Source organism: Falco peregrinus, chromosome 5, assembly GCF_023634155.1.
Source record: "Falco peregrinus isolate bFalPer1 chromosome 5, bFalPer1.pri, whole genome shotgun sequence".
NCBI lineage: Eukaryota > Metazoa > Chordata > Aves > Falconiformes > Falconidae > Falco > Falco peregrinus.
In genome coordinates this window covers 58,331,313-58,359,277 of record NC_073725.1, presented here as the reverse complement: position 1 = coordinate 58,359,277, position 27,965 = coordinate 58,331,313, and the positions used below count along the sequence as shown (strand labels likewise).

Sequence of the window (27,965 nt, the reverse complement as noted above, 5' to 3'; positions counted from 1 at the left end):
AATAGTTCAAGAAACATTTGAAATAATGTGTACTATGAAAAACCTGGGACAAATGGCATCAAAGAACAGCCTGAAAAGTGGATGCACCTCTCATTTGGCTGCGTTCGCTCCTGCTATGTATGAATGCATTCTTCATTCAGACAAGTCTCATACTCTATTGTATAATTCCAAATAACTGTGACTTAATTCTACAGGTATGTAGGAGAATTTGTGAATGTAGGCAGTGTTTCACCTCTTCGGACTTTCAGGGTATTGAGAGCTTTAAAAACTATTTCAGTAATCCCAGGTAAGAAGCCCTGATCCTTACGTTTTGGCTCTCAGCTACAAGTGATTCTTTCTCTGTCTCTCTTTGTCCCTTTGACTGTTGTTTTTTTTGCTGGTGTTTTGTCATTGTCTATGTGTGACTTTCCCTTGTTACAGATACATAACTGAATTTGTGGACCTGGGCAATGTCTCAGCCTTACGAACGTTCAGAGTACTGCGGGCGCTGAAAACAATCTCAGTCATTTCAGGTGAAAATCAGGTTGAACACTCCGGCTGCAGTTAAAGCCTACATGCCATTTCCAGTAGTAAACACAGTAATTACAAATGACTTAACCGTAGACACTGATCAGGAAATGGAGGAATGTAGGGAATGTGACCTGTCAATAGAATACATTTTTCATGTGTTTTTCCAATACTCTTTTTGTGGGCAGAAGGAATTAGAGTGCCTCCCAAATTACAGACCTCATTGAGACAAGTGCTGCTGTAAGAACAGGGGTACACAGCGGCTCGTGAATCACGTACGTAAAGTACTCATTCATGAACCATATGAAAGTGGCAACGAAACTCTTTTAAAGCCTTCGGATATTGATTTTTAAAAATGGAAGGTTAACGACCTCAAAATGCATATTCGTGCTTAAGAGCACATCGATAGAGTAATCTAAATCTGTGCTATGAGCTGAGGTTTCAAGACTGCAGGCATAGATAGCCTAATTTGTCATGGTGTTTACCCATTTGCATGTGACAGAAACATTGTTTAAATTTCAGACTCTGAAGAGGTCAGAAAATGTTTCATAGTTGATAGCAGTAGGTTCAGAATTTCATCAAATCGTATTTTCTCACATTTTTGAGGATATGATACCCCCCCCCAAAAAAAACCAGTAATAAAAATCAGTGTTTTACTACAGATCTGGTAGTGAAAAAAGCTTTTTTCATAGCTTTTCATTTAATCTATTACTATTTCTTAAAATAATAAATAATGTTTACTATTAAGTAATTTTTGCAGAGGTGAGTCCACTGAGGACTAACCATGTGACAATACTTTCTTGCCAAGCATTATCTATGGACAGGTCTCATTCAGCCTCAGTGTTTAACATCTCCAACCTGCATGACAAGGTAGAGAAGATAGCAAAACCCATGCATGGTAGATCCTATCGGTGATAATCCTGAACAGATGTTGGCAATTACATGTCAAAAATATTCAAACTGTCAAGAGAACCAGTCAGATTCTCGTGCACAGCTCTTCAAGATTAGAAAGGCTTTTCCACACATTATATTGCATGCATCTACACTAAAATATAAACTCAAACAAATTCTGTGGTGTAAGCTTATAGGGACACGTATTACAACTAATTGCCGCATTCACATGGAGTATAAGCTAGAAATGGGAATTGTGGAATTGAAGTTTGAAGAAAACCTATGTATGGGTCTAGGGTTTACTGCCTCATTCCAACATTAATGAAAATCAGTGGAATTACTGAAAGAGCAAGGTACTTTTCATTGAAAGTGTGTGTCAAAATACAGCTTTTAAAGAATATTTTAAGATGGTCATTCATTAGGGCTGGTATTGCTTGAAATCAGTTGCTATGTTAATTTTTTTCTTTTAAAAAAAAAAAGTAATCTATTAGCAGAAAGGTTTTTTTTTTAACTTTTCTCTAATTGGATTGCCATTGAGAAAGGGTTTTTTTTTTCCTTGGGAAATAGAAAGTTGAGCATAGTTTTACAGATTAGGTGGGATAGATAGTAGTGGCTAATCAGACAGAAAAGGGGAGTTTCCTAGCTTCCTTTGCTAGCAATTTGAAGGCTAACTTGAAGGGACAGCCATCTCCAGGGGACACCGTTCACTTTCCATCTTCTCTCAGGTTTGAGCCTCTCAGAGCATAGCCTGTCAATTTTGCTGAGTTATATAAATATATAGCCATTTTCGGCTGTCCTATATCGGAGTTGGAGCTGAAGGTTGTTTTACAGCAAATGATAACATTTGGCTTGTTTTTTAGTGGGGGAAAAAAAAAAAGTGTTGCGATTCAGAAAAACTTTATTTAAAAACACACCCCAAAGCCTTCCAATGATACTAAACACCGAGTTGTTCCATTTGTTGGTTAATGGGGGCGGGTGGGGTGGGGGGTAGTATTATTTGAGTAATACATAATAAATCATATTTTCTTTATTTCTTTCTATTTGATTAGGGTTTTGGTACCTGCATTTTTAGGTAGCAGTAACTAAATTATTTGGTGACTGAACTGCACAAAGATACACTAATAGAATATCTGGCCTTAGATTTTATTGTCAGTATTACCCATCCTCCCTCAGTATGTTTAAATTACAGATGTGGAGGGCTACACATTGCCATGGAAGACCTAGCTGCCTGTAAAAGACAGCTAAGGTTTCTTTTTAAGGTTAGCAGATAATTTGAGAGGAGTCGGTCCATTTTTCAGTTAGACATATATTTTAAAAGAAATATTGGGCATGATGCTGCTGTTTATTTGAGATCAGTCTGAGGTTTTAATGATAACATGGGCTTATGCTGAGATGAAATATTTTTCCACAATAGGCTTAAAAATGAAAAGGTGATGAACAGTAATATCTTCCGTAAGATTTTTGAGTTCAGCTGCTAGAGGGAGGAGGGGGAGATTGTTATTTTTGCTTCCTCTTTTACATCTTAGGTGAAGAATGCTGAGATGTATTCTCTTTTGCAAATATCTAAGCTTTTCCTTGATAAAATTGATCACACTTTTCCATCAGGTAGTTATATTTGCACAAACAGACTTGGACTCAGCATGCTCAGGGAAATTGCTTACCGAAAGTAACGGGCCAAGTCCTCCATGGTGTAAGGCTTCTGTCCAGCAAAGCACTTAGAGGCTGGTTTTCAAAGGCATTCTGCTTCACTTGAAATCAATGAGTTTCACTATTGACTCCAGAGGGAGTCAGTAAAGCTAACAATTAGTGCTTTTAAAAATCTCACCTGCCTTTAATGCCTGGCTCTAAGTGCGCAAGCAGGCACAGGGGGGGTTAGGAGACACAGACTCACAGGTCTCAAGATCTCCGAAACTCTCAGGGTCCACTCCCCTGGCCTAAGGCTGTGTTTATTGTAGCTCAGACCTGGCATGATATTTATTTCCAGATTTCTAACAATCCTTCAAAGGCGGAGGTCTTGGTATCTTCCTGAAAAGTCTGTTCCAGCATCTCATTGCTTTCTCCATTAGAAGGTTTGCCCTGGGAAGATGGGGTCAGATCCAGAGTCAGCAACACAAACATAAGCATCTACCAGCAGGCCATGTGCTTCCCTCTCGCTGGACATCTGGGGCTCAATTTGGTTGCCGTCATGCCAGTGCCTCCTGCTCCCCAGGGCCATGGATCACCTGCAGGTCCCATCTCTGAATCCAGACCCTTATCCAGCCTCATTCTTTATTGGTGCATTATCAGCTCTTTATTTTTTACCTTAGAGCCACTGTGTAGGAGGTCAGGTCAGTGCCTCACTCTCTGTGGCAGCCCTTAACACAGCACAGGACCTTCATGGATCCCCTCATGGATCCCCCTGCACTAAAAACATCCATTTCTTTCTGTTTTCCAGATTTGCCCATGATATCAAGAGAAAGCAAGTGTTGTGCTGTAGCTGGATATCTGTTTATCCAGGCTCATTAAATGAAAAAAGTTTCTAATTCCTTCAGGTATCTCTTATGTTCAGGTGCTTAAAATTAGGTAAGATTTTCTCTACAGGAGCATAAAACCTGTACCTCTCAGTAATTTTATTTATTAATTAGCATCTTGCACATTGCCATGGCAACTGGATTCATTCATTTTCAAACTAGATAGGAACCATGTTCAGCAGCAGAACAACCCACTAAAGTCACTCATTTGTCTCCCATTACCAGCGTAGCCAAGTCCCAGTGTGCTCAATAGGAACCTTTCCCATGACAGTAGGAGGGTCTCAAATCACGGTCCATCTGCATGGAAATCACCGAGGTTTTTGATAACTACCGACTGATGTAATATAAAGCCCTGAGGTATGCCCTTCTGTGCCTCCCCATCAAAAGCCTGCAAAATGCAGGCTGTTGTCACCGTCACCACCAGGATTTTGTGCAGTGCCTGTATCCAGAGAAGCTCCACTGCTCTTTCTGGAGCAGGCGTGTACATCACAGACATCTCACATAAAATGACAGGATACTGGCGAAAGGTGACCTCATAGCAAATTGGGCCGAGGCACTTTGGGGCCTGATCCAGCTCCCGTTTAAGTTAGTGTGAGTCTAAAGGCTATAAATAGTGTTGTGAATGTTATCCAGTACTTTACTGATCACCAGAAAAGGGATTGGAGCACAAGAATTAAGACTGTGCGGAGGAGACTGACCCTTGTTCACTGACTTCGATCCCACTGAACCCCCCTGCAGAGAGATAAATGTCATCCTTCTGGTGGGTGAATCACTTAACTCAAAAAGTGACTATCCTAGAGGTGAGAAATACATGGCATATTTGTGTTTTCTTTGGAGACTGACCTGACAGACACATTTCTATGCAAAGATGGTCTACAGGGATGCTGACAACCATCCAAGTTTGCCAACATGCTATTACACTCTGCTTCCCCATGTCTGAGTGGCTAATGACAAAATAAATTCATCAAGGATGAGCCCTTCTCTCCCCACATGCACACGACTCATGCAGACATTTACAAGACACATACATATCCTCAGGAGAAGGAGTAGGCTAGGTGAAGATGATTGTGGTGTAAGTCACACTCCCTTTTTTTTTTTTTTTCTGTTTTTCCTTTTACTCCCACCTTGTTTCCAGACTGTGCGTGAAAGTGTCTGATGTTCTGTAGGTGATTGCCAACATCTAGTATGGATGTCATACCGAATTATGCTAATACTTTCTCACATCTCCTAGAAGGAATGGATGGTGTTTTGGGATCTTGCCATTTCTCATTGTTTGGTGTTGCTTGCATTTTCTATGGCTTCTGATTTGCATTTGAAAACTGATTATTTTGTTAACCTCTGAATGTGGTAATTTCTACCTGCATTAACAGGAATGTTTGGGCCAAATCCTTCTTGCTTTCTGCAGATGTCAGGCTGCCTATACAGCACTCATTCCACTGATTTTGGATTTCATGGTGTTTTTCGTGTCGTGCAAGCAGGATTTGACCCAGAAATGTGGAAAGAATTCAGTGATTCAGGAAAAGCCTGTATCGATTACTTCACAGGGAGTAATCTATAGACCCATTGTCATTAACAGCTTTGGATCAGATCCTCAGTTCTTTCTGCATGCTGCCTGGTTTGATGTTTGACTTGCAAGAATTAAGTAAATGCCTTTAATGCCCCATAAATAGTATCTTCTATTAAGCTATATTGCAGTGCTCTCATTGGCACTATTTCAAAGGAGGATTATTTATCTAGAAGATTTAACAGTGCTCTAAATTTGAATACATCTAGCATTGCTTTTACAAAACATGGAATTGGTTCAGAGAAATGCAGAGCACCTGCAAGACGTTCTGGGTGTCCTTATTTCCCCTCAGCCCTTCCATTTATGAGACACAGAAAGTTTAAGTGAACAGTGATTTAACCACTTGCGTTAGCAGTGAGTTGTGTCAAGCAACTTGATGGACGCTACCTCATTTTCTGAGAAAATTTTGTTTTTAAAGGCTGAGAAAAAACAGTTAGACTGTAAGTATACCACTCCTCAAATAGTTTTCCTGGAAAGTTTTAACAAAGGTCCAGGAGGCAAACTACAAGTTATTTTTAAATGGCCTTTAATTAAGAGCAATTGTATTACTAAAGCATTCTCTTCTTAAACCATTCAAAAGTCTGTGTGCTATTAAAACAACAAAAGAAGAAAAGAAGTAAAGGGCAAAGACATATTATAAAGAAATTATTTGTTACCTGCAAGGAATGAACTTGTAAAACTAATAGTATAGGATTACTGTTCTATTTAAAACCCCAGTAAGTAAACTGGGAAAAACATGTTTCTTGAAATGACCTTGAAATTAACAATGCTGGGGCCTGATTTTTAAAAACAGATAGTCTTTATTGGTGATTAGGATTTTGTAGGTCTTGTTTCCTAATATCGCTGTTTCACATTAGGACTGCCATTGTCTGTGCCCATGTAAGATTAATTACCGGGCTCCAAGCTCATATTTGTATTACAAACAAACAAATGTGCTACAGGGATTTCACAGAGGGTACCGCCATAAAAGAATCTGTAGTTTGGCTTTTTTCCCTTTCTTAAGACTGGGTTTGCATTTGGACTTCCCAGGGTTCACCAGCTTCAGTGAAGGAACATCTGTGCATTCAAAGGACAGCCAATGACGCGAATCTTCAAAAACATTTCAGAATATTAGATAAAATAAAAAAAAATATTCCAGTGCATTTACAAATTTCTTCTTCTGCACCTCACTACTTGTTTAAGACCTGGTTGTCTTAAAGGTCTTACTGTGAAACGGTGAGACCCCAGGAAATCCTTCAGAATTGGCCTACAACTAAAGCTATTTCCAGGTTGGCGATAAAGTGCACCCAAGATTAGATTATCAGAACAGCTATGTTTCTTATTTAGGCATCAAAATAGGTAGCCAAATCTACAGACAGGACTCAAAAGTTCAAAGCTGGCCTTTTTCTAGGTACCTGAATAAAATTGACCTAATCTGTAAAACCTCTTTCTGGTGAGGAGTGCCAACAGCATGAAAATCCAGCTTTTGGCTGATGTTTGTACTGCAGTATTGTTTGTTTTATTTTTAAGTAGAGCAGGGAAGTGCTTAACCTCTCCCTCTTTACCATGCTTTAAAGAGGCAAATGAAGAATTTAGTGGAGGAAGGGGGGCTACTTACACCTGACGGGTCAGTTCCTTTTGGTTAAAAGGCCATTTTATAGACGTTAATATCTTTCATAGGTTAACCTAATGGCAATATCCTGTGCAGGTGTGGAATAATTTAGGTTGCTGGATACAGGGACTACTGGACCTGTTGGCCATTCTAGCAGCTCGTCCTCCTTTGAGAAACTATGATCACCCTTACTCTAACTGCTGAATTTTAAGCAAGGCCAAAACCCCATTTCGCCTTCCTATGAGTCTTCAAGCACATTTTCATATTATTTTAAATTATACAGCACTAGCTCAACGTTTGTGGCTGCCAAACTCTTGGGGTGGAATTCCAGGGAACTGAGATTTAATGTGTATGATCATATTCAGTGAGCAAATCGATGTGCTTCTGAGTATTGCCCAGGAGAATTCCTCCTGTTTCCTCTTTGCATTTTCTTTTTTCCATTTAACTCAATTTCTCTTACTGCTGCCATGTTGGTGACACTGATTATCAGCAGCACTGATTACTACTTATCGAGTATTAATTAAATATAAATAGGAAAGAAACAACAAGATTGCTACCATTGTGCATCTGATATTAACGTACAACTACAGCATGCAAGTTTAGAAGAAAGGCCTTTCTTTTTCAGAAAGAGTGCTTTTCTGTCGTATTCATGTAATAGTCAATCAGCTCAAATAGTGCTGATCTCCAGGAACACTTCAAAAGCAAGCAATATTTTTTGAGAAAACAGTATAATTATTTATAGCTGTATATTTATAGAATAATAAACTGAAGCTAGTGAAAAAACACAGGAGAAGCTGATTTGTGTGACCCAAGCCTTTGGTGTTTGTAATAAGATGATTTATCTACATTGGCAGCAATAAAATGATTAACTTCGCCCAGGTATTGTTGGAGCCTCAGGTTGGTTTACTCAAATAGTTTCCACTGGGCTTATTTGATTGCCCATATTATTTAGTTTATTTCTAATCCCAAATTTTTGTTGTCTTAAGCAAATTAATTGGAGGCAGAGGAATTATTCATATGGGGACAGCAGACTGGATTTGGCACTGAAATATGTAAAATAATCATGGAATAAATAACATTTCCATACCTTTTCATCTGTTTGTGTGAGGGATAAAGTTATCAGAATCACCTGAGTGATTTAAAACTAATTCACATTCTCAAAATTCAGTGGGATTTAGGCTTTACAGCCTTTACTGTAGCTCCATGAAGATATAAAAACCATTTTGTATTCTTTATCCATGAATATTTTTGTATCTCACTGCTCCTCCATCCAGTTCTTTCCCTCTGTTTTTAAATCAGTGTTTGTGTAAGAGTAATACCAAGACCTTCTTTCCAGACAAAAGTAGACCAAACGAAACATTCATGGGGATCATCTCTCGTTTCTGCTGCCCAGTTACAAACACGTAATAGAAACCCTTCCAATTTTCCCTTTCCATGGAGAATTTCATCATGAAAAGTAGCTATCTGCAGACATGTTTCAGCCTCTCAGTCTATAAACTCTTGGCTTTTATCTTCCTAGGGCTGAAGACCATTGTAGGTGCACTTATCCAGTCTGTTAAGAAACTTGCTGATGTGATGATCCTGACCGTTTTCTGCTTGAGTGTCTTTGCCCTCATAGGCCTCCAGCTCTTCATGGGCAACTTGCGACACAAGTGTGTCAGGGACTACACCAAGTTTAACTCCACCAATGGCACATTGTACTTGGATGGTAGGATGTGGAACACCTCAGAGGAATTTCTTAGTGATCCAGGTAAGCTCTTCTTTACCTTGTTGTCTGGGTTTTGGTTGGCTGGTTTTGTTATTTATCGTGTTGACCAAAATGTGTAAGTGAAGCAGCAAATGCACCATTACGTGACTACTGGCTCTTCAGGATGTTGATGTGGTTTCAAAAGACATAGGTAGCTTTTTCTGATCTCTGTGGTGCCTTCACAGGTCAGGCTGAAAGTATTTCTGGTGCTTTCCTGTGATACATGTTAAGGTCCTTGCTGCATCATTCATGATTTTCAAAGTTTTAAGGAGTCTCATGATATTTTTCTTAAAGCTCCCTTTCCTGGAAATAGTACTTACATGAAAATTTCAGCTCTGTGCGTGGGCATGGTTTGCACGCTGTTCCTTTAACACAATTTATAGCTCTTGCATTTTCTAGCAAAACTCAAAATTTGAATGAAGTGTCTTAAAAAATCAAAAAGCAAAGCAAAACAATTCAGTATTTATTAATCTGAAAAATCCCAAGAGCATTTTTTAAAGGAAATGTTATGCTATTGGGGCCCTAACTCATTATCTAGGTTGGGCCATCCTGTGGTATCTGGCGCTCTGATGTTTGTTATCAAAAGGCTTGTTTTCTAGGCCAAAGCAATTTTTAATACTTTACAGTCTGCTATACTTTGAATTACAATGAAATAGGTTCACTGAACTAATTTATTAACATCTTAAAAAAATAAGCATTTTGTGCAAGTAAACTTCAAATTGTAAACAAGCGGCCCAGCTGTTGCTGCTCCAAAACTCTCTGAGTCACTGGAGGACCCACACCAGTTGCACTGGACATGGACTCACATCCAAAACAATTCAAAGATGCTCCTGAGGGGAAGGAAGCAGCCAGACTGATGTGTATTTGTAGGAACTTATGACCAGTGACCTTTGGTATTTTATTTATATTGAAGGGAAGAATGAACCACATAGTCAACCCATTACCTGGAAATGTTCTTGGTTGGAGGTGTGATAGAGTCACGGGGTAGCTCTGCTCTGACTGTGTGGACCCTGCAGTCCTGTATCTCCAGCCACCTGCACTATAAAAACCCTGTGCCTGACTCCTGGAAGTTGCCTGGCTTGACCCAGGGCTTTGTTGAAGACCTGGCACAAGGTTGCCTCCAACTCCTGCTGGCTCCTCAGCATTGTACACCTCTTCAGCCAGGCTACATGGCTCAGGGATTGGGCCAAGGGCAGTCCCACCATTCTCCACTGGTGACTTCTGCCTTCCTGCTCAATTCCTCTCCCTGCAGCCTGAGCAGCCCTGGAAGCAGTGGTGTTAGAAAAGTATCATTCGAGGAATAAAAAGCTCACCATTGGTGTCTTTAGGCGTGATGTGGTTGATGCAGCATTAAGGAAGGGCAGTCCACAAAGCTCTGCCTGAATGAGCGTTGTCTTTGGGGCTGACCCTGACCTTCATGTTACATGTCCTCTCTATGTCCCTGTGTCAGAGCCTCTTGTCATCTGAAAGGGGAAAAAGCTTTTTGCCAGAGCTAAAAATCCATGCTAGATCTGTGCTGGCTGGTGATGAGCCTGCTGACATGTTTTCCCAGCCATGCTCTCCATGCTTCCAGCTTGGAGATGAGTGCTCATGGAGCTAGTAAAGATCTCCGTGTACCTTTGGTGGATTAAAGCACTTTACAGCTCATTCACCCACAGATGACTGACAGCACTGTGAGGTGCTGCTCTCCCTCTCTCACAGAGGCATTGAGAGATAAAATAAATGATGGCTGGAAGTATAAAGCCCTGCAATAAGGGTGAAGGGATGAAATGGAGCTGTGGAGATAGTCTGGCCCTCTGGAAATGGAAGTAGGGTAAATGTACCACTGAAGAGTCTATTAAAAATACAGTTAATGTCAGGGCCAGCTGCAGCATTGCTTTAAATGGGAGGAATTATACATCTGCTCCAGCATACCATGAGCAAGATTTTTGTGTGGTCCAGATATGGGGAGGAGGGGATATGCTCCCATAAATCCATTTAGTAAATCCAGTTACGGTTAATATGGTCATGAAAATATAGTTTTTATCACTGAAGGAGATTTACCTATTACAAAGATTATCAACTCGGTGAGATAATGGATTAAAGTGAATTAAAGTTTGACCATGTGGTATTAATAGAGTAATAATAATATCAATGAATGCTTTCATGTTTTTATAATATCTGAAAATAAGGACACGGTGCATTATGGCAAACAGCCGACAGTTATGGTGGATGCACAAAAATTATTTAAATAGTTGAAGTGTTGAGTCAATGCAGCAGGCCACTGAAGAACTAGAAGAAAAGTAGATTTATAGGAAAAGTGTACTGACCTCTGAATAAGAATAATGAAGTGTTCCTCGAAATGCTGGAGAAGATGGCTTAGCTATTAGGCTGGGGAGAACAGTATTAAGTAGGATTTTCATTTAGTGTTGACTATTGCACTAAAGCAATTCAAAAATGGAAGGACTGGCTCATTTTGTAACTAGATGAGATAGTGCTTTATATTTCATTTTGCATAAGCATTATGGTGAAATGAAGTGACTGTTTCGCAGAGTAGTACTGACCATAATTTAATAACAGTCCGAATTTCAAGTACTGAAGGGAATTAGGCAATACATACAGTTAGATTAAAGTGTAGGCAGACCAAATTAGATAAAAAGAGGAATATATTAAGAAATGGAGTAGTGTCAGTGTTTATTCTGAAGAAGAACTAGAGAAGAAAATTGGCCAACATGTTGAGATAGAGTTCACTTGAAGGGAGCACAGACAATTAGAAAAGCTCTTTGGAGATTTTGAAACCAATGTGGCTGAGTCACTTAGTTTGAAGCAGGGATGCTAACCTAAAAAAAAGAAAACAGAACCCTGAAGTACTGTCAGAGATTCACAATAATACGTTCTTTAAAAAAGGGGTGTAAAGAAATAAAGGAGTAAAAAACACTCAGAAGCAACATTGGAAAAATGAATTAATTCTGTTCATCAGGACACCAAAATAGAGAGTCAAAACAGGCTGATATGCCAATTCTGCTCTTCTTGGAAATGCAAAGTTTGCTTTGGATTCTTTGAGGGAGTTTTAATGTTTTAAAGGACAGCAGGGAGCCTCTGAAATGCCATCGGCCTCCTCTTGTGCCTTTGAACCTTTTTTGCATGAATGGAAAAAAAAAGAGTGAAACCCTAAAAAGGATAATACAGTGAAGAATTGCCTGGTGCTGCAGAGGAAATAGCTGAGACACTTAGTCATGATGTGCAAAGAAAGATAAGAACTCGGTTTTCAGTCTTTCTGAGCCCTTTTTAGCTTGAGATAACTGTGCCACAGGCACTTGGTACAGGAGACATTTTGGTTGTGTAGAAGGCCTGGAATAGTTTCAGCTCTGCTTTTTTACTTAAAAATTACTTGATATCTGGACTTAATTGTATCCTCTTTCCTTAGCTCCTATCAGCCCTCAGGCAAGGAAGTTTTTCTCATTGGCCTTCTCAATCCTTTTGATTTTATAGCTGGGGAAAAAAGTCAGTTTATAAACTTTGTTTGCATCATCATTGGCTTAACCACAATTACATGGTAACACTTGATTTTTGGGTGATCCTTAGGAAATAACCACCGTGCTCCCGGGGTTCAGGAACTCCTTCCCTTAGCTACACGCTCAAGACTCACAAGTACTTTCCTGCTCTCCCACTGTGGTCACCACGACTGTCTTGGGTGACGGTGCTCCCCCTGTTCCTGCCTCTGCCACCGGTAGAGGCAGCGTGCCAGCACTAGGACTGGTGGTGGCAGGAATTCTGCTGGCAAAAGAAAAATATTTTTTTTCCTAAATCGGAAAAAAAAGAAGAAAAAATATTAGTCCATTCCTGTGCGTGATAGATCCATAAGCAGCCAGCTCCGCCCACCTCCCTTTTCAGGCCTTTGGCTGTTATTTCATCTTTCCTGCATGAACTGGCCAATCCTACGCTACAAGGCTGCTAGTGTTGTTGAGAATTGTTGGGTTCTCTCCTCCTGCTGTACATCTGCCATGAGCTGATCATATACGCTGAATCCCATCAGGATTACAAATTTCCTACCTATCCCCTCAATGTTTTGCTTGCTTTTTCCATCATTGCAATAGTTCCTGCAGCTGGAGGAAGTGCCAGGTAACTTGGGAAGCAAGGGACAGAGCCCTTAGCATGGGGATTCAGTGGGAAAATTCAGGCTGCGAGATCTCTTCCATTTAGCTTCACTAATCACTAAGTCCTAGCATACAAAAGTGACATTGAATATTCCTGATCAGACTGTCAAGAAGCAGACTTTCTTGGCATTGTCATTAAAAGCTTAATACTGTTAAAGAAACTTCATTTGAGCTACCGCAGGTGCCTCTGGTGTCTCAGCTAAGTTCCTGGGCACAGCAGTCGTGGGAAGGTGAGCTTCCTGCTTAGTCTCTCTTCAACTCACATTGGAGATGCAGGTCTGAAATCTGCCTTTTGGTGGGCAACATCTGTCTCATGAACAGGAGGATTTTTCTATTCTTCCCATCCATTTAAACGACTCTAGGTCTTCATAATTTACACACCAACCTCTAAGAAGGCAGCTTATCAGAAAAGTTATTCCAGTCTGGTTTTGCCATCCATGAGTAATGCTTACCACTGCAAACCTAGGAAGGGGGAAAAGGAAGATTAAAGCAGAAGTAGCTCATCAGGTCTCCCAACCTCCTCCAAAGGACTGTTCTTTGCCTGTATGAATGGAGTGTGCATTGGGGGAACAGTTGAGCATTAGGTAGAATCAAGCTAAAAAAATTTTGATGCCAAGTGCAGGTGGTGAAGTTAAAAGGGAGGCAACAGGTTGTTCATCTGGGAAATGACTACTGGTAAGTAACTACTTTCCTACCTGCCATTCTACATGTAGTAAGGGACTGCAATCAATAAGCCCAAGGAGGAATTTTTGTTTTAGACATTGATAATAACAAACCAGGGAATCTGAGGGTGTAGGTACAGCAGTGCCATGTAGAAAGATGAAATAAAGGGGGAAAAAAAAGTGTAAAATAGTGATAGTTTACATCCACAGTGTTATGAAAATTCTGAGATCAATATATCAATATCAAAGTTCTTGAGCTGTCCGTTATATTTAGGAGACCTAATAGTGCAGAAATACCAGCTGATAGAAAGACTGCAAGCTTAATTCCAGTATTTGTAAAGGTTTCTAGGAAAGCAGCTGCAAATAGTGTGCTTGAAAGCCTGTCTTAGGTTGTGGTGTTTAAATTAAAGATGTATTTGATGAAGTGAAGCTTTATGAATGTGTGAGTTAGTGGACTGAAAGCTATATGTTGTCCAATATGTCACTGGCTTAGAGAGAGAAAAGATGTACCAATGGACTGAGTGTAGCTGGTTCACATGGCTGATGATTGTAGAATTTTTAATGTCATTTATGTGTTCCATTACTAAAATGGATTATTGACTAGTCAGTAAGCAGTAAGTAGAAATCTGAGTTTAAATAGTGTGTTCTTTTGTAGAGCAGGGCTCAGTGTAAGTGCTAAATGCATGAGAAAAAACACTTAAGAAAAAAGCCTTAAAATTTTCATAAAATTATTATAATATCACTTATGAGATGATAGTCTCAAACCCCAGTATTTTCTTTTTCTTTAAACTAAATACCCTACTTAAGACACTCTGAAAAGGTCTTGTTTTCAAAATGTTCTGTATATGTTTTCTTTTAAAATCAGTATCTTGTAAGGTAAAATAAACCCCTGTAATTTCTTTTAGATAATCCTGTCCAAGCGACTGAAATAATAAAAAAAAATAATAATAAAAAAGAATGTTTAAGCTTTATTAACCTTTTACTTGGAAGAATCAACTGCTATTTTTATAACTAGAAGAGGGCTGAAAAGGGTTGTTATTTTTTTCTTGCAGACTAGTTTCTGGCATTCATTTCATGGCAGTGATTTTTCTCTTCTGAAGTCAAACTGTGTAGTTACAAAAGGTCTTGGGGGTGGGGGGGCTGGGGGGGGTGGGAGGCGGGAGAAGCTTTAATTAAGAAGAAAAAGTCCAGATAAATATAAATGTAATATCTGTTTTGTCATCTCCAGTCAGACCTGGAAGACTTATGGTTGCTTCAGGTTCTATATTTAGAAAGATGCATAAAATACATGAAGTTTAGGTCCTTATTTTAGTTACCTAGTCTTTGCAGCTCCCAATTACATACAACAATGTGATGGGAGTGATTCAGAGAAGGAACTTTCTGAGGTGGCCTGTGGAGGAACATGGTTCATTTTCCATCCTTTAATCATAGTAGGCAGCCTGGGGAGGTGGTCCAACAAAACCAGCCACGTTAGATGCCAAAGGCTGAGGAAGGTGAGCACTTGTCATAGATAATCTCTGCTTGCAAAGCAACTGGCTGAACATTGATGTGATACCCATCCAAATCATGGTCTTCCTGTGTGCTCGAGAAGGGTCCACAGAGCTGATAAATCAGAAGCAGTTCCAGACCAATGTGAAATCATTCTGGAGCCTTTACACATCCTCCTCTTTGATGTTCTAGGTGTAATGCACTGTTGAAATAAACGGGCATGGATGCTGAGGCATATATCTGTGAATATATAGAAATATACGTGTGTATGCACATGTATCTTCTCTAAGCTCTGTGCCTGATTGTTAGCTCCACCTGACAAATTGCTTCAGTTTTGCTTTCAGAACCACTGAAACAGAACTGTATGAACAGATATTCTGAAACTGTATGACAACTGTATAGAAAGTAATGATGTCCAAGTCAGATAACAAATGGAGCAAGTTTGGGGAGAGCTGGAGTGTTGAGGTGTTGTCTGAGGTGGTAATAGAAGACAGTGAATGTTTAATGAGTAATTATGGAGATGGGAAGAAAGAGGGAAGCAATACATCAGGTTGAGACTGGAATAGGTGTTTTATTATGCATGATTGTGTATGAACCAATGATTAAGACAAAGAACCTCTCTGGGCTTTCAGGCTGTGCTTGTCAGCATGGAATCTAGTCATGTTACTCCACTGCTAACTATAAATATTGTGGCTTTTTTCAGGTGCTGTGGATCTTTTGATAAATACCTTCATAAATGCTCAAGCCTTAATTTTCTGATGCGTTATTAACACGGGTATTGTATCTGTGCACTTTAATGTTTTAAGCTAAATAGTACAAGGACGGCTGAGCAAAAGAAGTACAAGGATCAAAAAAACATAGGAATTGGTACTGTTGTATCCAACACAGTCTCTTCCAAAACATTCAGTAAGATATTTTTTTTTTTTGGCCTTGTGGTGAAAGAGTAAATTCTTATTTTGTAACAGTTTGTAAAACAGGAAGATTTGTCCCCCAGGTACATTTTTTTTGCCCTCATCACCACATTTACTGCTCATAGAAAGGAAAGAACTACTAGAGGAAAGATGTGTCGCAAAAGATTCAGATGGAACATTTTCAGACTTTTCCAGCACCTTCAAATTGTTCATAAACTCCCAAACTAAAATACCACTTGACTTGCACGGTGATGTGCATTTGAAAGGATCTCGTCTGTGCCCTTTGGAGCCTGTCCATGGACTTCTGCTTGCTCTGGGTTCAGCAATAACATGCCTTGCAAAGGCAAGAGGTAGCTTTCACTTTTAACACAGAACAGTCAGTTCAGGTGCACTGTGAGCCCACCAGCAGAGAACAGCTTGCATTGCTGCTTTCCCTTATTGCACTGGTTCTAAGGAATAAGTAAAGAAATATTTTCTCCTGATACTTTTCATCAATGCTGAATTCACCCAAGTGAGGTGGAGATGAGATATGGGGAATTGCCAGGCTCAGTCTGGCCTTGGTGTACCCACAGCAGCACCTGTCTGTGGCACTCAGAGCAGCCCCATGTGTTCCAGAACAAATTAGTAAACCCTGAAGTATAGATATTTTTCTAATTTTTTATTAGCATTAACTATTATAACTCTAAATATCCATATCTAGATAAGCAACAGAACTCTCTTTGAATGTTTTGACCACAGGGGCAGCCTGTGGCAGTAACTTCAGCAGTTGAAATGGCAACTGTAGTGAAAAATATTTCTTTTATCTTTAGTTTTGAAAGTATTTTCTCTTTTTTTTTTCCTGTTTCCCCCCTTCATTTTCTTAGGGCAAAAAACATTGTTATCATGTTCTGTGACTGTGAGCACACAAAGCTCCCTGTTCTCATTTTCTAGAAAACATGCTATTTTTTTTTCTGTTTTCTAAAACATGCTTTTTTGTCTTTTCTAAGACAAAAGATTTCCATTCTTCCAATTGTTCGTCTTATTAAAATTTTCCCAGTCATTCTTATTACCTGCTTCTCAGTACCCTCCAGTCCAGCAGTTACCCTATTGAAAGCAATGTTGTGGTCTGTCTTCTGCATCACAGAATCACTTAGGCTGGAAAAGACTTTAGGATCATTGAGTTCAACCATTAACCCAGCACTGCCAAGTCCACCACTAACCTGTGTCCCTAAGTGCCACATCTACCCCCAGGGATGGTGACTCAACCACTTCCCTAGGCAGCCTGTTCCAGTGCTTGACAACCCTTACAGTAAAGAAATTTTTCCTAATATCCCATCTAAACCTCCCCTGGTGCAACTTGAGGCTGTTTCCTCTTGTCCTGTCACTTGTTACCTGGGAGAAGAGACCGACCCCACCTGCCTACAGCCTCCTTTCAGGTAGTTTGTAGGGAGCGATAAGGTCCCCCCTGAGCCTGCTATGCTCCAGGCTAACCCCCCCAGTTCCCCCAGCCGCCCCCCACCAGCCTTGTGCCCCAGCCCCTTCCCCAGCCCCAGCCCCTTCCCCAGCCCCTGCCCAGCTCTGGACACGCTCCAGCCCCTCAGTGTCCCTCCTGTAGCGAGGGGCCCAACCCTGAACACAGGGTTCGAGGGGCGGCCTGACCAGGCCGAGCACGGGGGGATGCTGTGTGTGACCCCCGGGCAGGGCCCGGCACGGGGCCGGGGTGACCCTCACACAGCTCGCTCGGCCCCTCGGCCCGGCCTGCCCAGACCCTGCAGAGCCCCCTGCACCGTCCAACTCAGTGTCATCTGCAACGTACTGAGGGTGCACTCAGATCCCCTCGTCCAGATCATTGATAAAGGTATTAAACAGCACTGGATGAGACAAACACTGATTTATAGGTCATTTCCTGTATAGTACTCAATCCTTTTCTTCCTGCATCTCAATATTACACTTTTCTTTGATCACATCTTCATATTATACAAAAATATTGGCTAAGGATCCCTAACTGAATCCATATCTCTTAGCTGAAATGATACAGGGTATGTAAAAGTTGACAAGGGTGAAGATGGATGAGAATTTCTCCTTCTCCGCTTTACTTCGCATTCTGACAACATAATGCCTAACTTTGCATTTTTCCACTAATTTTTTTAGTGGAATAGGTGTTTCTAGTGTTCCTCCTTCAGTCCTGGCCTTGCAGTTGATTGATCAGGAAAATACTGTGTAGAGTAGATTTTGTCATCTCTCTGCTCTCCCTCTCTTTCTGTTGTACTTATAAATGTAATAAAGTGGTGCAGATGCAACTCTCTGTTAGCCTACAGAAATACGGCACATAGACTTTTCATCTTAACCTTTGTCTTCCATCTCTTAGTCAGTGTTTGATCCAATTAATTTGTTTTCTATATCACAGTACAAGCAGGAGTATTTTCTGCTATTTTTCTGGCATCTGCCTGTAATCACAAATGCATTCAAGCCTTGTCACAGATTTTGATTTTAATTCTTTTGTGCCAAATGTATAAAAAACCCTCCCCAAAAGACAAAACCTCTACAAAACTTTCAGAGAGCACATTTCGGCATTTTGCTGCCTATTCATGTGAAGCGTACATCCAAACAAGTGGTACTAAATGTGCTTTTATTTATGTGCTGTGCAGCCTAGAGCCTTAAGAGCATGGGTCTGTGTGACTGGTCAGACACAGAGACATGGAAGGAGGCTATCTGAAGAGGTTTAAATGCCAGCATGAGTATTTATTGCTAGTTATTGTCTCCGTTCTCATCTTTGTTGGGATGCTCATGGACTTGGCATGGTACCCAAGCCAATTTGACAGCATCTAAATTCTCTGTTCCCCTCTAGTGTGCAGCTCCAACTGCTCCTGACATGCTTTCCCTTCCCTCCTGACATGTTTTTCCTTCCCTTGGACCATACAGGCAGCACAGACCAGGTACTTTGGATCCTTGAGGCTTTCAGAGCCTCTTCCTAGTGCACGGGAGCCATCTAGCAGAGGGCTTGATTGATATTTTTAGTAACTTTTTGTCAAAGCGGGAAAAAGCTGTACTATCAAAATTGGGTGTGTTTTCTAGGCTATGGTGACTGCTGAGCCCTGGCTGGGAAATTGCTTCTATGGCTTTTCTCAGCCATGGGAGAAGCACTGGTAGGAGTCTACCTGTCTAAGGACACTACAGCTTAAGGAGACTGCTTTCCTCCCTCCTCCCAGCCCCTCGGTATCTCCTGCAGGACAGCTCAGGGCTGTATTTATCCTAAAGTCACATATTAGCCAATGCTGTATGTAAGATTCTTAAAAAAAAAAAAAAAGCCATCCCCTTAATCTCCGTCCCCTCTACCCACACAACCATCCTCACAACTAACTCTTCCTGTTCATTTTTAAGTGGAGTTTTGAAAATGTCCTTCCAGACAGTTCTGGGGTATGGTGGCAGGAGAGAGCTGGGCCAGAAGTGAGTGCCTGGGGAAAGAGGGAGGGAAGGATGAGAAGCAAGGAGAGCACCTGAGAGCCTGCAAAGCCCAACAGAAGGGTCGGCAGCAGCAAATGCCAGGGGACAGCAGAAGAGAGGCTGATCCCCTGTCACGGGGTGGGCAACAGGAGAGTAACTGATTATTATAATTATTTGCAGTCCCCTTTAACAAGGAAGAAGTAACTGGCAGTGCCATTTATTCCCAAGCATTCTTCCCTAATAATACCCTTAATACAGCCTGTTCCATCGCTTTTGTGAGGCATGTTTTTCATCTTCAAACTCAATTTCATTTATTAGAGACTTCACCGTATGTGACAGAGTGTGCATGCAGCAAGTGCAGCAAGGATTCTTTTTAATTATTATGTATTACCAAGAGGTACAGTGTGTTTGTGCCGGTGGGCGAAAGGGCGAGGAGGGGGTGTTATCTATTTTGTTTCTGTGTCACGTATCACAACTGTAAGGTGATGGGGCTTTCTGAATTGCATTTTAAATTTGGAATCAGGACGTTTGGTGGCTGACAGTGCTTTGTGCCAGCCATAGCATGGGGAGAAAGTCCCCCAACCAGTGGAGCACCCGTGTGCCTGCAATAAATAGTCTCAGATAACAGACACCTCTCTGAAGTTTTTGTTCGAAAGTCAGCCAGAGGACTCTTCTCCGGGCAGTGACTAATGATATTCGAATGCGTCTCTTTGTGCAAATGTGGCAATATATACTTGGTTTTCAAATTGGAATGAATTTGTTGTAAGATGAGTCAAAATAGCATTTCAGTTGGGTGTTCAAAGGAGGAAGAGAAGCTGGACTCAGAAACCATGTATTTAAGCGGACTGTAACCTTTTTCACTTTTCTGAACTAGAAAATTTTCCTTTCCTTTGCACAGAAATGAGGACTTCTACCCTGCAGCTTTAGGTACCCCACTGGCTTTCTGCTCAGTGGTGTGATGTAGGTGTGGAAAGTATAAGCTGGAGCATAATTTTAATTAGAATTAATTATTTTTTTGAGGAAGTTTGTGGTTTGGGTTTTTTTTAGCTTGACATGGAGCTGTTGTGAATGTTTGCTCTGTTAGAATTGCCTGGTGTGGAAGGGAGCAATGCAGAAACCTGTAAGATATTAATAAATCAGGAAAAAAAAACCAACAAACCAAAAAACAGAATGAAACAGCAGCAGTGATGAGAAGCTTGAGGAATTGACTTTGGAAGGAAGATATTGCAAGAATAGTCTAGAGGGATTTGTGTATTTTCTCACTACTTGCATACAGCAGCTTTAAAAACACGGTCATTGCTGCGTGCTTGGAGCAGTGTAGGAGGCAGAGCATGGATTTGCAGGAGACACAGCAACTCATGGAAGGAAAAACGGGGTAATATATTTTCATCTTCCTAATGCTGTTGTAGCCTTAAGCCTTAAGGGACCACCGATGGTTAGGGCTGCTCCCAAGCTTCTTGGTGTCCCTGGAGAGCCAGGAACTCTGAGGATGCTGAGGGGATTGAATTACTCTGGGTTGATGTAACTGTAACTGAGAGCTGGATTAGTGAACGTAATTTCCTGGGCTGTGTTTAGTGTAAGGTCCCTTCACTCTGGTGATGGGGAAGAGCAGACGTTACTCCACTCTGCAGTCACGGTTGCTGTCTGGGCTCCATGTCACATCTAAAGACAGCTATCAGTAGCCTCAACCAAATAATAATGTAATATATAACAACTGTGCTGCGTAATATTTGTTATTAACCCTTTCCTGAAAACAATTAAGGGAATTCATTGGAGGAGTGTTTATTCTTCGATGCTACAGGTGTGTTAATGTCAATACTAAGGAAGAGGTGATCCATGGTAGGTGGAGATAAACCTCTACTTCTTCCCATTTAGACTAGTTGTGGTGAGGTTATGGTAGTGTGAGCTTTGTCATACCCTGTACACAGCAAAGGGTGTGGGTTTCTGGCTTTGGGTCAAATCTTGCTGTTGCTGGTCCTTGAGCCACTTTGGCTGAAGCAGTTGCCATTATCTCATTGTCATTTGTAGGTCGACAAAACTCTGTAAGAAGGTAGTAAGCTGCTTGTGAGCACTCACTTTACAGGATTATTTTACTGAACTCAGCAGCTTTAAAACACAAGCCCTGGGAAGACAACAGCAACATAGTGGATTCATCATACACCTGTTTCATGGTAGCGGAATCAACCTTACACAAGTAATGCAATGTCAGGAGCATTGGAGATACAGGGTCTTAGCATGTATTTATAAGGCTCAGGCACAAATGTGCATATGTTTTGGAGAATATAGCATCTGGTTATTAGAAAACATATTTCTGTTGATTTTTTGGCTGCTGATTACTGACAAAAAATGTTTTGTATTACTGAAAAATAGATGAGTTTATTTGGCAACAATGTAGTAAATATTGTGGGACTGATCAGAAACTGATATGAAGCCAGTGTTATTGTGGCCCGTTTTTAAAAAAAATATTTTAATATGATCAAGTAGTTACCTTGCTCTGGAAATTCCTGTAGAAAAGTTCCTAAAAGGCATTGTATACACGGTAACTGTGACATCAACATTTTAGTAAAGCTGATAGAAAAAAAAATATTAGAATTTCCTTTGGAAAGAATGGCATGTTGTATAAAGATTATGTACACACACACACACGCATACAAACAATACTGTTTTGCCTTGATTTTACTTCAAAAAAATGAAAAAATCTAATGTGGAGGTTTTCAGTTTTGTCTTCCACTTTTGTTTTCCTGTTTTGTTTTCCACGGACATGCTGAATTTTTTCAGTGAAAAAAATGACAAAACAAAACAAAACCAAACCTATTTGCAATCTTGCAAGACAATGAAAAAGTCATTGTGGTTTCAGGTGGCGTTGATCGGTTTGAGCAGTCCATGTTTCAAAGAGAAAATCCTACTGTAAATGAAAAAGGAGCTTTATGTTCTTTGTCCATGTTAGAGTTAACTGATGGGAAGCAGAGGCCACCGGTTAATACAATACAGAGGTGCTTTGTTCTTAAAAGCAGGAGTGATGACTGTTCGCTTCTTAAAGACCTCTGATTGCCTGGCATCCTTCATTGAAATCCAAGCCAACTTGCTTTGAATGACAAATTGATTGTTGTGCACATTTTTGATAATACAGCGATTTGTCTCCTTGGGCCTAATACTCTAATCCCCCCTTCATTTGTCAGCAGGGAATCCGGCTCTTCCTCAGGCTGAGGTTTGGCACGGCAGCTGTGACACGCTGCTGTGCAGCTGCAGACCCCGTGGTGAAGATACCCCCTCCCAGCAGCATCTACACCCCGGTTCCTCAGCACAGTTCATAGCACTCTTTGGTGCCTGCCACGTTGCTGGGTTTAGAACTGTAAATTTTTAAGTCCACAACGGACAATAGAATTTTGTCTGGTTTTGAGATTTTAAATTTCTTGTTGGCCGAGTCTCCTTTTTTTCTCCTCACATCTGTCTTCTGACTCTGTTCTTGTCTTCTGATTTGACTGACCAGGAGGTGTTGGTTTAGTCTTCAACCAGCACTGTGCTCCGGAACTTCAATCAGCCCTCAAAGAATGTGGTTAACGCACGGACAGATCTATGGTCCTCCCACTCTTGGCATTTGCAGTATGAAAAGTTCCCAGGGGGGAGTGCACGTTGGTGAAGTTCAGGGTACCCCATGTAGTGATGCCACTTGTTAAGAAGGTGTAGAATCTCTGCAGTCATTTATCTCATCTCATGGTTGTGCTGTATTTCCTCTGTAGCAGAGTCTGGTGGGTCAGTGTCACTAACTCTGTGCATCCCCCCAAAGGATAGCATCTCTCCTAAGAAATGCAGAAGTCTTGCGCTAGCAGAAGTGGAGGGTGAAAGGAGGTGGAAGACGTGGCATCCTTCCCGCTTCTGTGGTGATTGACCACAGGTCCTTTAACATATTGAATACCTGGGTGTTGCTGTCAGTCAAGGTGTTTCCGTAGAAAGCCCACATGTGAGACAAAGTGGAAAAGCATACAGTCGGAGCAGGATATGCGCCCTGATAACTTGTGAACACCATCACGTGCCCTCGTAACCACAAACTCATGGACAGTAATTCCCTCTTGGCATGCAGCAGGGCAGGGCTTTTCCACTGCTCGCAGCTTACTCAGAAAGCCACAGCACATCTGTTCGGTGGCTTGAGCCATTGAGCATTCTTTGCATAGCCTGCCTGGATAAGCTGTCACTCTTAATTTTTAAAACATTTCACAACAGAGGGTTAGCCTAGAATGGAGAACCTTTTCTGAGCATCATCTGCTGAGGCCCCTCTGCTCACAAACACATGCTGCGTAAGGCTGCCACCATCATGCCTTATATCAACAGGGGATCACATCCTCTCTGTGCACCAGGTTATCTACCCTCCATCACTCAGCTACTGGCCTCTGTTTTGCATTTATTATGTTCCTAGAGCAATGCTTTTATCTGTTCATCCATGCTGCCTTTCAGGTTTTAGAGATGCTCTTTAGAACATTTCCTTTTCTTCAGACTCTCTCTGGAAAACTGATCTTGCTTATCCTTTTGAGAAGTTTGCCTTGTGTTCTGTTTTTCTGAACTTTTTTTGGCTGGGGATGGGAGAGGGAGTGTGTACACAAATGCTTTCATTAGCCTGGGGATGGCTAATTTCCTTAAGCCTCATTGATAGTCAACCAGCAAATGATCCAGAGGACTTTAAATTTAGCTTGCTTCTCTGAGTCCGCCTTGAGAAGTGTGTGTCTCTCTCCGTTGCCTTTACAGATGACTACATTGACAAATATTTGTCTTTATGAATACTTCCTTGTTTGTTTGATCTGTAACAAGGTGCATTTTTCTGATTCTTTCGCTTCACGCTGTGTGTTTTCTACACTGAGCAGAATCCGCCAGGTTGGGGGAGTGGGCTGCTTTGTTAGTATTATTACATTTTGACTTATAGTTGGTTGCATTTTTAACCTATGAGTCAGAATTGCTATCACAAACTTCAATTAATATGTATCTCATCAGTGTAGAGTTTAAAAGTTACAGGCAAGCTTATGGTTTGCTTTTGCTGCGTAGTGCTATACCGTATTCAGTAGCAACGTTCTCGGTTACAGCAGCCAGGGACATGGCTGGATGATGTTTCCTACAAACATTGCCCACAGCCTTGCTGCCACTTTATTAAACCGGTCATTTGTGGAATACAAACAGCAAGGGCTTAAAGAGCTTTGAACACATCTATTTGTTTTTTATAATTTATGGAGGTTAAAATTAGCAAAACAAAGCAAAAGTATGCCATTCATCTCTCAATTACTGTTGCAATTGAATATGCTGGTTGGTGGATGATATTTGTGAATGTTTTAATTCCCAGAATGTACTTGTTAAAAAGCTATTTCTCTATTTCTGTTGCAGTGAACTATTTCATAAAAAATGGTACAGAAGATGTATTACTGTGTGGCAATAGCTCTGATGCTGGGTAAGTACTTAAAAAATATCATCACTTCTGGTTTGGTTTTGCTGCCACTTTTTGTTGGTTTTTTGTTTTTTGTTTTTTTTTCCCCCTATGTTTTGCTTCAGTTCTGTCCACTTCTTACCAGCATGAATTAGATATTTCAACTTCCTTGTGTCAGTCATAATAGGAGAGAGGATAGTGAAAATATTGTGCATAGCAATTCAATTTTTTGAACTGCAGGGAAGAGAAGTTTGTGTTTGTCACTTATTCAGGTCTGAAATCTTTAGGGGCCTTATTACAGTTCTTTTTCAATACATTTAATTTTCTCAGAAAAAAAACCCCAGTGAAAACTAAGTAACACTTTGGCTGAGTGGAGAGTATTTTAAAGGAAATGAAACAGGAAAGCTGGAGGGATTTAGACTGATGATGAATTCTTGGCTTTTGGCAAAGGAAGATAAACAAATCAACAAATTCTAGTCCCCAAAATAGCATGCTTTGGAGATGGGGAAGTACTCAGTTTTGAGTTGTGATCTACATTTGTACATGATATGTTTATAGGCTGCACATGTTTCACTTTCTTATAGACAGTAAAGAGATCCAGAATAATTCCTGTGGTATACTGACTTACTCTGCATAAAGGATTTCATTCATATCCCTACCATCTGTAGATGCTAACAGTTCCTGCTGCATCCAGTCCTCAGGGTCTAAGTGCATTATCCGAGAGTGTGATTTTATTTGACGGGTTCTCATGATCTTTATGGGAATGGAAGAGTTTGGATATGATGGAGAAAGATGGGATCTTGTGTGGGCAGAGGAGATTATAAACCTTGTAAAGCTTGTAGGCTGTTAAGAGTTGTAGGAAAAGGAAGAAAAGACCTTAGAGTGGTGGGATGGATGAGATTTTGATCTAAATATGTGAGAGTATTTGAACCAGGGAGGTGGGTGACCTAGGTCAAGTGAGGAGAGGAGTTGAGATGATCTAATTCTGGAGGGAGATGTTTTGAGTTGGTAGAACTAAATGTAGAGACTGGGAAAAAGAAAGGTGTAAATTAGGAAGAACTTAATGTGAAAAGAAGAGAGGCATGTGTGCACAGAGAGGCAGCAGGAAGATGAAGGGAACATAAAAATCTAAACTTGCTTGTGGACAGGCGGGTAATAAAAGCCACAGGGTCCTGAAGAGATGCTTTATGTTCTGCTGCCACTGTCTGTATCTGTATTTACATAGGACAAAGAGAAAGCTGAAGTGTCAGCCTTCCCTCTGCATGTCTTGTGGTCTGATCTGTATTACCAGTCTGATTTAGACTGTAAGCTCCTTGGGCAGAGGGCCATGCTTTCCTCTTTGTTTGTTCCACAGAAGGTACAATGTCAGCATTCATTAATTAAGTGCTTTGTTGATTGTAATACATTGCATTTATCCAGGCTCAGGCTGGACTCCAAGACTATTGGGATGTTTCCCGGGGATCCCAGGATTTGGCAATGTACCTATGCTGGTGGACTTCAGCCTTTGCTAGTCAATAGGCAGTAATACGGAGGAAAAAAAATGTTCTGCATGGCAACAATATTTTGCACATCACAAAATATTTTACATTGTTCTCTCTGATGACCTGAACCATGGTGGTGGCAGGCTGCTAAGGTCATGAGCAAATGGCAGAAGGGTTAACTAGGTTATAGGTAGTTTGTGAGGCATAGTTTAGGGACTACTGCTTTGGAATCATCCAGGTGGTGGGAAGTTTAATACTAATGCAATATTCATGGAGCATCTGTATATCAGTAGCCTGTATGGATTTAAGGGTTGGATTAAGGGCATATTCGCAAAACCACCCTTATTTCCTTCCCTAGAAAGTCAATAAATTGCAACGTGTCAACAAAAAGCAGTAACTGAAGAAAACCTCCGATGGAGGCACTCTCCCCATGAGAGGGTCACAGCCTGAAACAGCCAGGGAAGAACTTCCAGCTCTGGTGTATAAGAAGATGAAAATGCCACCCTCACACCTAAAGCCTTTGTGCTTGTTTTGATAAATACATCAAAACTATTAGTGTCCGTGCCATTAAGGGAAACCCACATTCCCTTTACGCATCAGTTCTTTCTTCTTCAGGCTCTTGTTGTTTTAGTTAAGGATTTAATGCCACCTGGTAAGGTTTTAAATGCCCAAAATGGGGATAAATATTCCTACTTACAGTGGGGTTTTAGCTCAGGACTGGCAAGCGTGGTCTCATCTGTTATACCTTGCACAGAGTTCCTGTCAGTCATCCATTCCTGTTGTTTAATGACATGAAGACAATTAGGAAGATGATCCTAAGGACTCAGAGGACCTGCAAAGTCATATGTTCCCACCTGTTAAAATAGACAGACCAATCACCTACAGGCTGACGCACCTAACAGAGTGGATTTATTTTCTCTTACCCTTCAATGGTCAAAGCCAAGAGCAAGTGCATTAAGTGGTAAAACACAAAATCTGAATGTGTGGGACCTTTCGGGACAGGTTGCACCACAGGATCAAGGGAGGTGAGTTAACAGTGAGAGGATGCATCAGGTTGTGGTTGCCCCATCTATTAGTAATGAAATTCATGACAAGTGAGGATGCTTAAGTTGGGAACCCATCAAGGCATGAAGAAGGCAGGGTATGGAAAGACAGCTGGCAAGGCCACTTCTGGGTGTTCATAGCATTTGTGGAGCTTGCTTCTGCTCCCAGTCTGGAGCTTGAGTTTATTAGCCTCTGGGGTATGCTGAGGACCCAAAGGAAATGGGCAGTGTTGTATGTGCAGTCCTGCAGGGATTTGTTGTTAGAGTGAGGGATATCTGTGTTGTGGCCAGGGTATTAAATCTTGAGGTAATTGACAAAGCCATTTTAGTGCATTTTTAAAAGCATGCTAATGACACTCTGAGGTTTGGCTGGTTGCTGTTATTATAGAAGAGTAAAAAAAAAAAAAATCTAAATAAATCTACTATGGCAATTATTAGGTGATGAGACTCAGATGGTCTAATGTAACAGTGTGTAGTGATGGAGACTGCAACCTGAGCTGGAGTAGCAGGCCAAAATCAGCAGGGAAATGATCATCAGTGGATGCTATATCACAGACAACCCAATTATCTCCAAGGTGGGGGCTTTATTACATTACTAGGAGGG

General features: G+C 40.9%; 1 protein-coding gene across 3 annotated transcripts in view; it reads left to right on the top strand.

Moving 5' to 3' along the window:
• LOC101918751 (sodium channel protein type 5 subunit alpha) overlaps positions 1-27,965 on the top strand; it is a 216,594-nt gene that overhangs the window by 55,320 nt on the left and 133,309 nt on the right. For 2 of the 3 annotated variants that reach the window (XM_027791756.2, XM_027791755.2), the window contains exons 3-5: positions 421-512; positions 8,583-8,813; positions 24,798-24,861. In XM_027791756.2, coding sequence (XP_027647557.1) covers positions 421-512; positions 8,583-8,813; positions 24,798-24,861 — 387 coding nt within the window. Of the gene's footprint in view, positions 1-194; positions 287-420; positions 513-8,582; positions 8,814-24,797; positions 24,862-27,965 lie in introns of all 3 variants that reach the window. The other variant, XM_027791757.2, reaches the window with a different exon arrangement.